This window comes from Belonocnema kinseyi, chromosome 2 (assembly GCF_010883055.1).
Source record: "Belonocnema kinseyi isolate 2016_QV_RU_SX_M_011 chromosome 2, B_treatae_v1, whole genome shotgun sequence".
In the NCBI taxonomy this organism is placed as follows: domain Eukaryota; kingdom Metazoa; phylum Arthropoda; class Insecta; order Hymenoptera; family Cynipidae; genus Belonocnema; species Belonocnema kinseyi.
The window spans coordinates 92261896-92276756 of NC_046658.1; the positions used below are offsets into that span (position 1 = coordinate 92261896).

The 14861-nt window shown below is 26.6% G+C and overlaps 2 protein-coding genes across 5 annotated transcripts in view; one reads left to right on the plus strand and one right to left on the minus strand.

Moving 5' to 3' along the window:
- Positions 1–11454, minus strand: part of LOC117168557 (ATP-dependent DNA helicase DDX11) — a 43106-nt gene extending 31652 nt beyond the window's left edge. Inside the window, exons 1-4 of one of the 4 annotated variants that reach the window (XM_033354301.1) lie at positions 11344–11454; positions 9138–9195; positions 5144–5869; positions 193–669 (exon numbers count right to left, since the gene is read on the minus strand). In XM_033354301.1, coding sequence (XP_033210192.1) covers positions 193–669; positions 5144–5844 — 1178 coding nt within the window. In that variant the 5' untranslated portion in view covers positions 5845–5869; positions 9138–9195; positions 11344–11454. Of the gene's footprint in view, positions 1–192; positions 670–5143; positions 5870–9137; positions 9196–9830; positions 9919–11335 lie in introns of those variants that run through there. The other 3 variants (XM_033354302.1, XM_033354303.1, XM_033354304.1) reach the window with 3 other exon arrangements.
- Positions 9877–14861, plus strand: part of LOC117168558 (very long-chain specific acyl-CoA dehydrogenase, mitochondrial) — a 40855-nt gene continuing 35870 nt past the window's right edge. The window contains exon 1 of the mRNA XM_033354305.1: positions 9877–10072. Within this exon, the coding sequence (XP_033210196.1) occupies positions 9999–10072 (74 nt within the window). The 5' untranslated portion in view covers positions 9877–9998. The remainder of the gene's footprint in view (positions 10073–14861) is intronic.

A 14861-nucleotide genomic window follows, 5' to 3' on the forward strand; every position in this document is an offset into this window, starting at 1 on the left:
CTATTTTTACAAATAAAGAATCACTGTTATTAAATTTTATATTGAAATTTAAAAAAATTAAAGCACATTCTCGCAAAAATTCCCTGACACTTCCAGGTTTTCCACTGACCCATCAAAATAATAACGCATATTAGTTTATGGACGGCCCCTTACTTACTGACATTTTAAATGACATTTTTTCAGGATATTAACCTTTTTTGATACTGAGAAAGTTGATTATAACAATGCAAAACGTTTCTTCCAGTGATAGTAATACTGTGCATTCTTTCAATAGCTTCCAAAAGATTGTGCGCTTCGTCAATTATCAATATATTATTTTTCAAATTAATTCCAGAACTCTCTCTGGTACTTTTGTGCAAAACAGAATTGTAAGGAACCAAAATAACTTGTCCATCATCCACAGATTTTCTCGAAGCATAATAAGAACAAGTGTGTAATTCCTGGCCCTTTTGAGCTATTTCTTCCACGTCTTGAATCTTTGTCAAAATTTCTGCCAAAAGAAGTTCCTGGTCTCCGGGTTTGAATGGACAACCACTCGTGTTTTTCTGCTTTTTGAGTGCCTTTTCCTTTTTAACCGTGGTTTTTTTCCGCTGGAGTTGCAAGCACTGATCGTTAATCATGTTCACGTTTTTAAGTCTCTTTACGGATTGATTTACACAGTAGTTTTGTCTGTTCAAACCGGAAAGTAATTTTTAATTCATAAAAAGTTAAATAAAAAGAATAAATCTAAAATCTCAAAATCAGGAGAGGGTGTCTACTCAAATCCTGCAGATAAATTTCCTGACAATATCAACTTTTTCCCGGGAAAGCTTTGATAAATTATAGTACACGATATTCTTAAATATATCAGCACTCTCTATTCATGAAATAATACTGAAAATATAAGTAATAATTTCTTCAATTTTTCTCGAAAGTCCATGAATTTGGAAAATAATTTTAACAAATTTTTATATTATCATCTTATACTTAAAATTCGGTACATATTTGTAGTTAAAATTAAATCAAGTACTATATTAAATTACATTTCAACCGCTTCAAATCCCTAACTTTCCACGTAAAAATATTACATTTTCAACAAGATTAATGAATTTCTAACCAGATCGTTGAATTTTCAAACAAAAAGATTAATTTTCTACGAAAAAAAGCAATTTGTCAACAAAACACATGCATTCTCAACAAAATAATTAAATTTGCAACTACAAAAATTAATGTTCCTCTTGTAAAACAAAAAATGTCAGCCAAAATTGATAATAATTATTATTAATCATGAAGTGGAATAAATGAACTTTAAACAAAAAAGATGCATTTTTGAAAAAGCGGTTTAAATTTTAAATAAGTGGTTTTACTTTCAATCAAAAAGATGAATTTTAAACTAAAATTATGAATATTTACCTGGAATACTTGAATTTTCAACAAAAAAAGATGAATTCTCAAAAAAGATTAATTTTTTACCAAAAAGAATATGATTTTTCAACGAAAAACATGAATTTTTAACAAAACAGTTGAACTTTCAACTATAAAACAGAAAAATTCTACAAATAATTTAATTGTTCACTACAAAATGATCAATTTTCAACCAAAAATGAAATCGTTAAATTTTCAGTTTAAGAAATTTATTTTCAACAAAACTTATGAATTTTTAACTAAAATGAAAAATCTTTAACTGGTATGGCTTAATTTTTAACAAAAGAATTTTCAAATAAGCTGATAAATTTTTAAACAAGAAGATTAATTTGTAACCAAAAAAGTTTAATTTTCAACTGAAATAATGAATATTTAACTGGAATATTTGAATTTTCAACAACAAAAAAAGAAAATTTCAAACCGGAAGATTAGTGTTATAAACAATGAATTTCCATCAAAAGAAATTAAATTTAAACTAAATTGATGGATATTCAAGAAAAATATTAATTTTCAAACAAGAAAATTAATTTTTAAATAAGAAAATTCATTTCTAACAAAAAGGACTATTTTTCAACACAAAAACATGAACTTTTCAACAGAAGAAATTAATTTTCAACCAAACTAAAAAGATAAATTTTCAACCACATAGATGTTTTTTTAAGTATAAAATATAAGTTTCAGAAAAAAAATCAACAAAAGTGATAAATTTTCAACTAAAATGATGAATTTTCAAACAAGAAAATTAATTTTTTACCAAAAGTGACGGTTTTTCGTTTTAAAAAATATGAATTTTTAAGCAAATATATGAATTTTCAACTAAGAAAAGAGAAAAACTCTACAAATAATTTAATTTTCATCTACAAAAAGGTAAATTTTCAACCAAAAATGGAATAAATAAATTTACAGTTAAAGAAATTATTTTTCAACAAAATTTATGAATTTTCAACTAAAATGAAAAATCTTTAACTGGAATAGTTTAATTTTAAACCAAAAAAGATTATTTAAGAAAAACAAGAATTTTCAAACAAGTCGATCAATTTTTAAACGAAAAGATGAATCTGTTATCAAAAAATAACATTTTTGAATAAAAAAAAAGTATTTTAAAATAAAAAGTTTAATTTTCAACTAAAATAATGAATATTTAGCTCGAACATTTGAATTTTCAACAACAAAAAAAGAAATTTTCAAACCGGAAGATTAGTTTTCTAAACAATGAATTTCCATCAAAAGAAATTAATTTTCAACCGAAATGATACATTTTCAATTAAAATTATGATTAATTAATTTTGATTAATTTTTAAATAAGAAAATTAATTTTCTAACACACAGGACTATTTTTTAACACAAAAACGCCAACTTTTCAACAGAAGAAATTAATTTTCAACCAAATAAAGTAGTTTAACTCTCGGCCAAGTATGTAGTTTTATTTTCAACCAAAAAGATGAATTTTTAATGAAAATGAAAAATATTTAACTGGAACACTTGAATTTTTTACGAAAAAAAATTAATTTTCAAACAAGAAGATTAATTTTTAAATATTAAGATTAATTTTTCACCGAAAAATTCGACTTTTTAATGGAATCAAAAAAACATGAATTATAAACAAACAAAAATTAATTTCAAAACAAACTGATGAGTCTGCAACTGTAAGAGTTGAATTTTAAACCAAAAAGATGATTTTTTTACAAAAGAGTTTATCTTTCAATCAAGGAATTTAACTAAAAAAGTATGTATTCATATTTTCAATCAAAGTGATGAATTTTTAACAACAACAAAAACGAATATTTAACTGGAATACTTGAATTTTCAAAGAAAAAATGTAATTTTCAAACAAGAAGATTAATTTTTAAATAAGATAATTAATTTTTCACCAAAAAGATGCTTTTTCAGCAAAAACTGAATTATAAACAAAAGAAATTAATTTGCAATCACACTAATGAAATTTAAATTAAAATGGTGAGTCTTTAAGTGGAATAACTGAATCTTGCATATGTTGAATATTTAACTGGAATGCTTGAATTTTCAACGGAAAAAAATAACTTTAAAAAAGAAGATTAATTTATAAACACGATTAATTTTTTGCGAAAAAAAAACGATTTTCCAACAAAAAACATGAATTATAAGCAGTTATAAGAAAAAATAATTAATTTTAAACCAAAATGCTGAATTTTCAACAAAAATTATGAGTTTTCAACTGGAATAGTTTAATTTTAACAGAAAAGATGAATTTTCATGCAAAAAGTTGAATTTTCGACCAAAAAAGAGCAACTTTAGACCAAATAACAGAATAGTTAAATTTTCAGTTAAAGAAATTATTTTTCAATAAAACTGATGTATTTTCAACTAAAATGAAAAATATTTAACTGGAATAGTTTAATCTTTAACAAAAGAATTTTTAAAGAAGCTAATACATTTTTTAACAAGAAGATTAATTTCTTAACAAAAAATACAATTTCTCTCAAAAAAGACGTGTATTTTTAACTGAAAAGTTTAATTTTCCACTAAAATAATTAATATTTAACTGGAATATTTGAATTTTCAACAAGAAAAAAAGAAACTTCAAACCGGAAAATTAGTTTTCCACCAAAAAGATTACTTTTCAACAAAACCATGAACTCCCAATCAAAAGTTTCATTTTCAACAAAAAATATTACTTTTCTACCAAAAATGACGATTTTCCTTTTTAAAAAATATGAATTTTTAACAAAATAGTTGAACTTTCAACTAAAAAAAGAGAAAAATTCTACAAATAATTTAATTTTCAACTACAAAAAGATTAATTTTGAACAAAAAATGAAATAGTTAAATTTACAGTTAAAGGCATTATTTTTCAACAAAACTTATGAACTGTCAACTAAAATGAAAAATCCTTAACTGGAATAGTTTAATTTCAAACAACAAAAAAAAGATGAATTTTTAACCCAAAAGAAACATTGAATATAAACAAAACAAAATTTATTTTAAACTAAACTGATGAAATTTTAATTAAAATTATGAGTCTGAAACGGTAATAGTTGAATTTTAAACCAAAAAGATGAATTTTTTACAAAAGAGTTTATCTTTCGTTCAAGTAATGTAACTAAAAAATTATGTATTCCTATTTTCAATGAAAACGATGAATTTTCAACAACAAAAAAACGAATATTTAACTGGAATACTTGAATTTTCAACAAAAAAAAAGAATTTTCAAACAAGAAGATTAATTTTTAAATAAGATAATTAATTTTGTACCAAAAAAGATATTTTTTTCAGAAAAAAATGATGATTCTTTAACTGGAATACTTGAATTTTCAACGGAAAAAAATGAACTGTCAAAAAAAAAAATTAACTTTTCGCCAAAAAAAAACAAACGTTTTTCCAATAAAAAACATGAATTAGAAGAAAAATAAATTAATTGTGAACCAAAATTATAAGTTTTCAACTAAAATAGTTTAATTTTTAACGTAAAAGATGAATTTTCAAGCAAAAAGTTGAATTTTCGACCAAAAAGATCAACTTTCGACCAAAAATGGAACAGATGAGTTTTTAGTAAAAAAAAAAGTTAATTTTTAACTCAACAAATAAATTTTTAATTAAAATTATCAATCTAAAACTGAAAAAGTTGATACATCATTATTATTCAATTTTATATCTCAAAGACAAAAAATTAAGCAGGCTCTCGAAAGCATTTCCTGACAATTCCAGGTTTTCCAGGTAGGGGAGACACCCTGCATAAAATTGGAAAGCAACTACATCTTACCTCGAAGCAAGAGGCACAACCGAAACGCTTTCAGAATAAGGACTTTCTTTCAATTCTCCAACAAATTGCGAAAGCTGAGAATGTGTTCTCGAGCAGAAAAATATTTTGCAATTTTTATACAATTCTAGAGATCCATCATCATCTTCTTCGTCAGATTCTGAATCTGCGTCCTTCAACAGAAGATCGTCATCTTCAAAATCATCCTTTGGACCCCCTTCAGCACCTTCAGCACCTTCGACATTTTCCTTTTCCGAACCCTCAGGAACTTTAGGTTTAATATAACGTTTCTTATTGTTCTTATCCTGTTTCTCTTCTTGCTTTAATCGCTCTTTTAGTTTATTTTTCTTCTCGCCATACCTTGTGATTGCATCTAATTTTGCTTCTAAGACTCGCTTTTCATTAGTCAATTCTAATTGCTGAGTTTGAAGTGTAAACCAGTCATCGGAACATTTTTTGGTCAGTTCCTCAATCTGTTGATTTATTTCGTTTATTTTCGAATTCAGGACTTGTTTTTCATTAAATTCGTGATCTAGGAGCCATTTTAATGCACCGCAAATTATAGAGAGCGATTTTCCAGTGCCTGTGGGACTTTCGAATATTCCTAAATTACTATTTTCAAGGCACTCGTACAGTTTTTGCATAAACTGGTTTTGAATTGGATATGGGGGAAAAGGAAATGGAAAGTTTTCTGGTGTTTCCATTCTGATGAAAATAAATTATTTGTTTCTGAAATGAGACAAAAATATCAAGTGAAACATATTCGAAGAAAGGAAATTTTACAAGAAGAAGATGGGGGAAAAGGGAATTTTTTCACAAAAATAGTGGACAATACAGGGGAAGAAAAATTAATGTGTACAATTTCGCTAGTTTGTTATAAATAATATTTTTTCAGTCCTTATAAATATCCAAATATGAAAAATTAGTACTATTCATTTGTAAAAAATTAAATTACTTTTTTTTCATTTTTGAAAGTATCTTTATTAATTGAATTACAAGATACTTTGAATATATTATCACCATCCAATAATCAAAGAAATAAATAATACTTCAAACATAAACTATAGATAAAAACTGAATAATTCAAATTATTTTTTCACCTTTATATACTTCAACTTCAATCCATATTTAACATAATAATATTTGCAATGAAAGATATATTCTTTTGAGTAAAATTAACGTGGGTGCTATATTAAATTCCATTTTAAATGATTCAGATTCCTAACATTTCAAGTTAAAATAAATCATTTTTAACAAGATACATCAATTTTTAACCAAATATGTAGTAGAATTTTCAACAAAAAATATTAATTTTACACAAAATACATGAATTTTCAACTAAATAGTTGAATCGTCAACTGAAAAAAATCCATTTTCAATCATAAATGGCATCCAAAAGGATGAATTTTAATCTTAACTGATAAAATTTCACCTAAAAAGGATCAATCTTCGACAACAAAAATGAATAGCTCAATTTTCAATTTAAAAAAATGTTAAGCAAAGAGATGAATTGTCAAATAAATTAATGGAACATTCGACTAAACTAGTTATATTTTTTGTTCCATAATTTGATTTAAAAAAATTTCAACACAAATTAAAACTTTCAACTGGAGTAGTTAAATTTTCATTAAAAAAATGGAATTACATTTTTTTAACAGATTGTATAAATAATCAACCAAAAAGATGAATTTTCTACCAAAAAGACGAATTAAAAAAATTAAATTTTAACTAAAAAAAGATAAATTGAGAACAAAAATTGCATACTTAAATTTTCAATTCAAGAAATTAGTGTTTTATCAAAGAGAGGCATTTTTAAATAAAATGATCGAATATTCAAGTGGATTAGTTAAATTTTCCGTGAGAGAAAAGATTTTTCACACCAAAAATTTCAACATAATAGTTAAATTCTCAGATAACAAATTATTTTAAACCGAACAAAAAACAATATATTTTCAACAAAGTACATGAATTTAAACTGAATAAGATAAATTTTTAATCAAAAATGAAATAGATACATTTTCAGTTATGAAAACAAATTTTCAAACCAAAAAATGAATTGCCAAATAAAAGATGAATTCTCAACCAAATACTTAAATTTTATAATAAAAAAAAATCATTTTACGACCAAATAGTTGAATTATCAACTTAAAAAAAAACTTGCAGACAAAAATTGAATACTTAGATAAGTTCGCAGTTAAAAAAATAATAATTTCGAACAAAAGAGATAAATTTTTAAATAAAATGACGTAATATTTAACTGGATTAGTTAAATGGTAAATAAAACAAAATTTATTTTCTACCCAAAAAAATCTACAAAATGGGTAAATTTTAAATCAAAGAGATGTATTTTCAACTAAATACATGAATTTTCAAAATATAAATTTTTAAGGAAAAGACGAATTTTCTTCTAAACCTTTGAAGTTTCAACAAAAAAATATAAAATTTGAACAAAAAAGTTAAATTTTTAGTTAAACTAAATCTATTTTTACCACAGAAAGGGAAGTTTTAACAAAGTAATTCAATTTCCAAACAAAGAGATGAATTTTTGTAACATAAATATGAATGTTCGACGAAAAAAATATTTTTTTAAGAAAGTAGTTCAACTTTCAGCCAAGTAATTTAATATTTCAGCCAAAAAATACTTTTATTTTCATTCAAAAACAACTAAATTTAGCCAAAAAGGACGAATTTTGACCAAAGTGCTTGAATCCTCAGCTAGAAATGACTAATTTTGAAACAGTTTTATATTTAACCAAAAAAGCGATTTTCTATACCGAAAAATAACGAATTTCCAAACAAGCACATATATATTTAACTACATAGTGAATTTTTAGCCAAAAATGGTATAGTTAAATTTTCAATACATTTTTTTCTTACAAATAGGTAGGCGAATTTTCTACAACAAAAAAGTTGAACTTTCAACCCGAAAATATGAATTTTTAACAAAAAAATTGAATTTTCTATGAAATCGTTGACTTTTGAAGTTCAATAGGCGAATTTTCTACCAAAAAGTTACATTTACAACTCAAAATATAAATTTTCAACATAAAAAAAATTTTAACTAAAATTATGTATCTTCAACCAAATTTGTAACTAAATAGTTAAATTTTCTACTTAAAGGATTAATTTTTTCCAAAAAAATGAATCGTCTACCAAATAGTTCATCTTTTAGTTTGAAAATATCTCTTTCTAACCAAAAATGGAATAGTTAAAATTCCAATATTTTTTTTTTTTAATTTAGAAAAATGAATTTTCTACAAATAAACAGTATGCATTTTCAACAACAAAAAATAGAATTTTCTACCAAATAGTTGAATTTTCGAGCTAAAAAGAAGAATTTTCTACTAATAAGTTAGGTCTTCAACTCAAAAATATGAATTTTCAACAAAAAAGTTAATTAACAACCGAGCAATTTAATTTTGAACTAAAATTATAAATTTTTAACCAAAAAAAAAATGAATTTTTAATAGAGTAGTTCAACTTCCAAACAAGGATTTGACTTTTCAACCTAAAAAGATACATTTTTAATTAAAATTATATCCCATGTAAGACAGCATTTCCTATTTTTAAGGTATGCGTGCAGAAATTAAAGAAAATGTGTTCAAATTTGTATAGAAATAGAGGAAATATCTTGAAAATAGGGTAAAAGGAGGAAATTTCATAAAAAAGGTGGAACGTTTTGAAAAAGAAGAAAAAAAGGGGAATATGGAGGTTAACACAAAACTTATTTAAAATTTCAAAAGATTTGAATGTTGCTAACCTCTTAATCTCCAAATTAATGAATTAGAGCAGTACATTTTCCTAATTTATTGTGAACAAAGCAGTTAAATATTATTTTGAAAAAGAAAACAAAATTATAACCTATAAAGACATTGTCCTAGCGTTCATGATTCTGAACCTCAAAATATTAAATATAACTTATTGATTGATTATTATTACAAAAATTATAACCGACTTTAAAAAATACAGTGAAAAAATAAATAAACTGTTCATGTACCTTCACTGTTATTATTGTTGTCATGTGTTTTTGACGTTTTCGAAGTGAACTTCTCCCGCTAAAACAAAACAAAAAGGCCGGTCAACTAAAAATTTAGCCTAAGCATCTGCACTTTATTTTCAAACATTCAATTCAAATTATTCTTTTCACTAGTCACAAAATTTACATTTCATTTATCTACTATTTAAAAAATATTTACAATTATTAAGATTATTAGGAAAAATACATGCCGAACGTCAAAATAAATTTCCGCCATATTGATTTCCTAACCTAAAAACTTGAATCTTCTGTTTATATATATTTTCTTATTATATGTATTATCTAATTTAAACGTAAAATTATACTTTAGTGACAACTTTATATTCTTTAAGTACTCTGAAAAAAACTATCCTAAGGTTTTTCCTGTTTTGGGGACGAATTTAAAAAATTATTTCAATTTCCCTCTATTTTCAATCTGTCCAGAGTGCCATCTTTATTGATAAAAGTAACAGTAGCGTACCTATCACAAATATCGAATCCAAAAATATTATTTAATTCTTTTTTACTATAGAAAAATTCAAAAAGGATAAAATTCTGGATATTTGATCAGTGTTTAAAAACTTCTAAGAATAGGGAAAGTCCTAATACGTTTTACCTGCAGATCATTAGGCAATTTTGAGAGATTCTAACCTATAAAAAATACCACCTACGCACCTGTTTTTCGCACTTGATAGTTTTTAACACGTTATATATGTTTATACTATCATTACATACGGTGTAACTAGTGTAGCGTCTCGTCGATGTGGAAACGTCAGTCTGTAATATTTTTTCTGTCTTTTCATTTTTTTTAAATATCCTTTATTCAATAGTGACAGATTAATCATGTTTCGCGTATCAAGTATTCTCGCCTCAGCTTCAAAAAATTTCAACAAAGTTTTATTCGACGGATCTACAAGGCAAGTGGTATAATAATTTCACATTCTGTACATTCAAGATTCCTTAGAAACTTGTTGCTTTGAGGACAAACGGTAATTTACGCCAAACTTTGACCTTCAATTGTTGCATTTTGTAGCCAAAGTTCGAGCCACTTAAACTTTGTTGGCTCTTTTATGACAATAATCAAATAAAGGAGGCATGCTTCAAAAGTGCAGACAATTTTCATTCATATCTTGGAAATTAAGTTTAGTTCAAACATGTACTGTAATTTTTTATTTATTATGAATTTATTTATCAATCTGTAGAAAAAGAATTTTTGTTTATTAAAGAGACAATTTTCGTTGTGTTTCTTATTTTTAATTGTCTGTAAAATCTGAAAACAGTGAAACCTACTTTGAAGTGGACTTTGACCTCTCTGTATATTTAGATACAAATCTGATTAGTTTTTAGCTTGCCAATCTATATTTTCTTTGTAAAATAGTTATTTCATTTACTGATATTCTCCGTCTAGTTGATATGAATCTAATTCCGTTGATGAATTCAGAATGTCAGAGGACTCCTATAGTGTGAATTTTTTAAAATAATGACTACAGTTTTTTTCTGAAAATTTAAATAACGTACAAGTTTAATCAACGTGATAGTTGATTATTTAACCAAGAACAAAATGTCTTTTAAATGAAAATCAGTTAAAAACAGCTGAAGTTTATACCAAAATTGTAATCAAATATTTGAATTTTCAACAATGAAGATTAATTTTCTACTATAAAGGATAATTTTCAACAAAATACATACATTTTTAACTCGATAGTTCAATTTTAAACCAAAAGCATTAATTTGCTACCAGAAAAGACGTATTTTCAACTACATAGTTGAATTTCTGAACTTAAAAACATCAATATTTCACCTCTTTGATTTAAAAAAATGGAGTATTTAAATTTGAAATTAACAGATTTAATTTTCAATAAAGAAAATGAACTTTTTACAAAACAGTTTAATTTTGTACCAAATAGTTGAATTTTCTAACAATGAAGACAAATTTTCAACAAAATACATACATTTTTAACCAAATAGTTGAATTTTCAACCAAAAAATTAATTTTCCACCAGAAACGACGTATTTTCAACCAATTTCATAAATTTTGAATGATAAATGTGTGCTTGCTGTTGTGATTCGTAGCAAAGTAAAAAGCTAAAATAAATTGTTTTCAACAATTTTGTACTCAAATGTACTAAAAAATAAGAGTACAATGTCGAGTGTACTGAAAATTCGAGAGGCGTACTCACGTACTCACCAGCCGGAAATAGTACGCAAAAAGTACAATTGTACTCAAAAAGGCAATACTGAACGAAGTTTTTCCGTTGACGAACGTTGAAAGAACTATGTTCGGAGGTCAGATTATCGCATCGTCAGATGTAGCAATACTGCACTTTTGCATATTTCGCTGACGAAATTGTTTTACAATTGTTAATAAACAATTTTTATGTCGTGCAACACCAAACGAAGCTTAAGATAAGGGAAAAATCCATATTTAGTATCTTAGGACGTATGAAATGATAAACTTAAAAATGTTAGTAAGGTATAGTTAATTGAGTATACATAATTTAATTAAATAATAATATTAACTTGGGATGCATTTTAATTTGTGTATAAAAGTGTTTTAACGATTTATTTGTGGAATTTAAATTATTTATAGGATACTAAAAACAAGCATTTATCGGAAACAGAGGGTTTTAGATAGAATTTACTACTTATATAGTGATAAACCACATTCTTTGACAGAAATATTTTTATAAAAAGAAGAAACAGTTATTATTGTGATTTTCAACAGATCATAAACGTAAATGGTTTTATTTTGAAGCAAAAATGAACAAAAAAGGTAAATTTTCCCTAATTCATACATGAAATATTTACTATTTAAAAATCTGATCTAAAAGTTAGGTTAGAATTCGTATTTCCATTCCAATCGTCTATTATTCATATTTTTTTGCATAATCTGGATAAAATTTTTCGCTACATATATTAATTAAATTTTATTTAAGCTCACAATACATTAAAAATTACATAAAATAAGAAATAAAAAAATATATATGTTGACATAAATATGTTTTTTTCACTGTATAATATGGAAATTTGATCTAAAACGGTTTGTTTTTAGTAATTAATCATTGGTTTAAACTTCACAAAACAATCGTCAGAACACTTTTTTGCAAAAATTAAAATACATCTTTAAAATTATACCTACTATTTCTAGTTTCAGTTTTCGGCCCCAGGTGGAAAAATCGTCGAACATCATTCCCAATAGAGCATACTTTTTTTTTTAACTTTCAATGTAATATCTTAAAATCGTTGGATTTTTAGTTACGGATTTAAAAAGTGAATCATTTAAAATGGAGGTACTTAGAAGTATTAAGAAGTTTTAAACCTAATTTAAAACATTAAAAGATTTCAAATCATGTTCAGTTACAACTTTACTGGTTTTTTGAAAGATGTCGAATTTAATTGACCCAACTATTAAATTTCTTTGACATTAGGGTCTAATTTCAAAGCAGTAGCTGTACGGGACAATTTTGACGTTTAACTGACAGATTCCAGAGGTCCACCATGAACATAATGATTAATGATCTGTGCAAATCAACGCGGCAATTAAATAATTACATTCAGTTCTTGCAAATTAAAATAGCTTCAATGCTACCGATTGATGTGATTAACAATTTTTACGACTCTCAGAATTAAAAAATTTCCAGGCTATTTGAAGAATACAAATTTAAGTGCCAACAAAAATTTGATAATTTGATTAATAATGCTCATCCTGATAGGAACACATTTCAAAACACCAGACTAAACGATAAGTGGTTCAAAAATCTATCAGATGCTGATATACCAGAAAATGTTGCTAAAGTCGCTAGTCTAGGGAAAAATTATGGAGTGAAAATAGAAAAAGATCAAACACCGGTGTGCCATCTAATAGCCAGTATTGAGTCTAATATCAACAAAATACCAGAGATAAATCAGGATCGCCCTGGACTGAATATCGCGAGTAATATATGAAGGGTTATGAATTCGGGCTACGCCGTAAAGTCAAAAATCATACAACCCTTGAAAGAAATCAGACCGAGAAATTTGCAAAAGAAAACCCTTAGATTATTTTTGTTAATGCGGACAAGGGTTAGAATACCGTCATGATGAAAAGAGAAGATTATGACGCGAAAGTTAGTGCATTATTAGAATATCGGGACACTTACGTTGAAAGAAGTAGGGATACAACTAAAAAAATTGCAAAGGAAGTCACAAAACTAATTGAAAAATGTGAATCAAAAAAATGTATTAATGAACTCACCGCGGAACAGTTAAAAGTTTATCACGCTAACCCTTCGAGTTTGTATGGCCTTCCTAAAATTCACAAGATAGGTGCCCCACTATCGTTTCTTATGTAGATAGTGCTACTTACCAATTAGGAAACATTCTACAAAAATATCATTGCAAATAATATTAAAGCCCCTAAATCGAGAGTGCTTAACAACTTCGATTTATTGAAGAAAATGAGGAATTTCAGGATCCCGGAAAATCATGTCTTCGCGTCATTATTCGTGGTTTCTCTTTTTACAAATGTGCCGAAAGAAAAGGCAGTCGAGGTGGTTCGTAGTAGGTGGAATAAAATTAGAGAAAAAAAAATTCCATGAACAGATTTTGAAGAAGGACTTCGATTATGTTGTCTAAATAGTACAGATTTTAATTTCAAAAACCAAACTTATTTTCAAAAAAGAGGACTACCAATGGGCTCTCCCCTTTCGCAGATTTTAGCAGATTTAGTTATGGACGACTTGGAAACGGGTATTTTACCGAAAATAGTTTTTCAAGTACCGTTCTATGTCCGTTATGTTGACGACATATTAGTAGCTCTTCCGGAAAATGAAGTAGAAAACTTTCTAAAAGTTTTTTTATTCAAATGACTGAGATTAAATTCACGCTAGGGAGGGAACAAAATAGGGCGATAAACTTTCTGGATGTAACTCTTCACAGGAATGACGTTAAAGAAATAAAGTGTAATTGGTATCGCAAACCCATCTGATCTGGTAGATGCCTAAATTGTGATTCAAATCACCCACAGAAGTACAAAAAAAATTTAGTTTTTAATACGGTCGACAGAGCCATTCTTCTTTCGGATAAACAATATCATCATGAAAATTTGCGATTAGTTGACAAAATTCGCGACAACTTTTACCCGGAAAAATTTGTTAAAGATAAGATAAATTTCAGATTACATGTTTTGCCCCAAAATGAACAACGTAGAGTTGACGAAATAGTTCAAAACGTGGAAATTAGGTCTTTTAGTAGTATTCCCTATGTAGAAGGTCTATCTGAGCGAATTGCGAGAGTTCTCGGCCATTGTGACATAACTACGGCGTTTAAAAACAAAAGGGACCTTACGTCGTTCCTGAGGCCCACTAAAGATAAATTAAATAATTTGCAAAATAGCGATATTGTTTATGATATTTGGTGCAAAGGTCAAAATTGCAAAGCGGTTCACATAGGCCAAACTAAACGTCCTTTAGGAGTAAGGGTTAAAAAACACAAGAAAGATATCAATAGGGTCCCTAACTAACAGACAATGCTCACTAACCATAGTATACTAGTCGTCAAATAAGACGACCTCCGGAAAGACGACCCGCTCAATATAACGACGGGCGAACGCTCAATGAAACGACGGCGGAGCAGTGATCCCAGATCTGAAACGAGATGCGGTCCAATACTATGACAGGGCTATGTCCGTGTGAATATAGTAGGAGACGCTGTAAATGACTGAGTTGC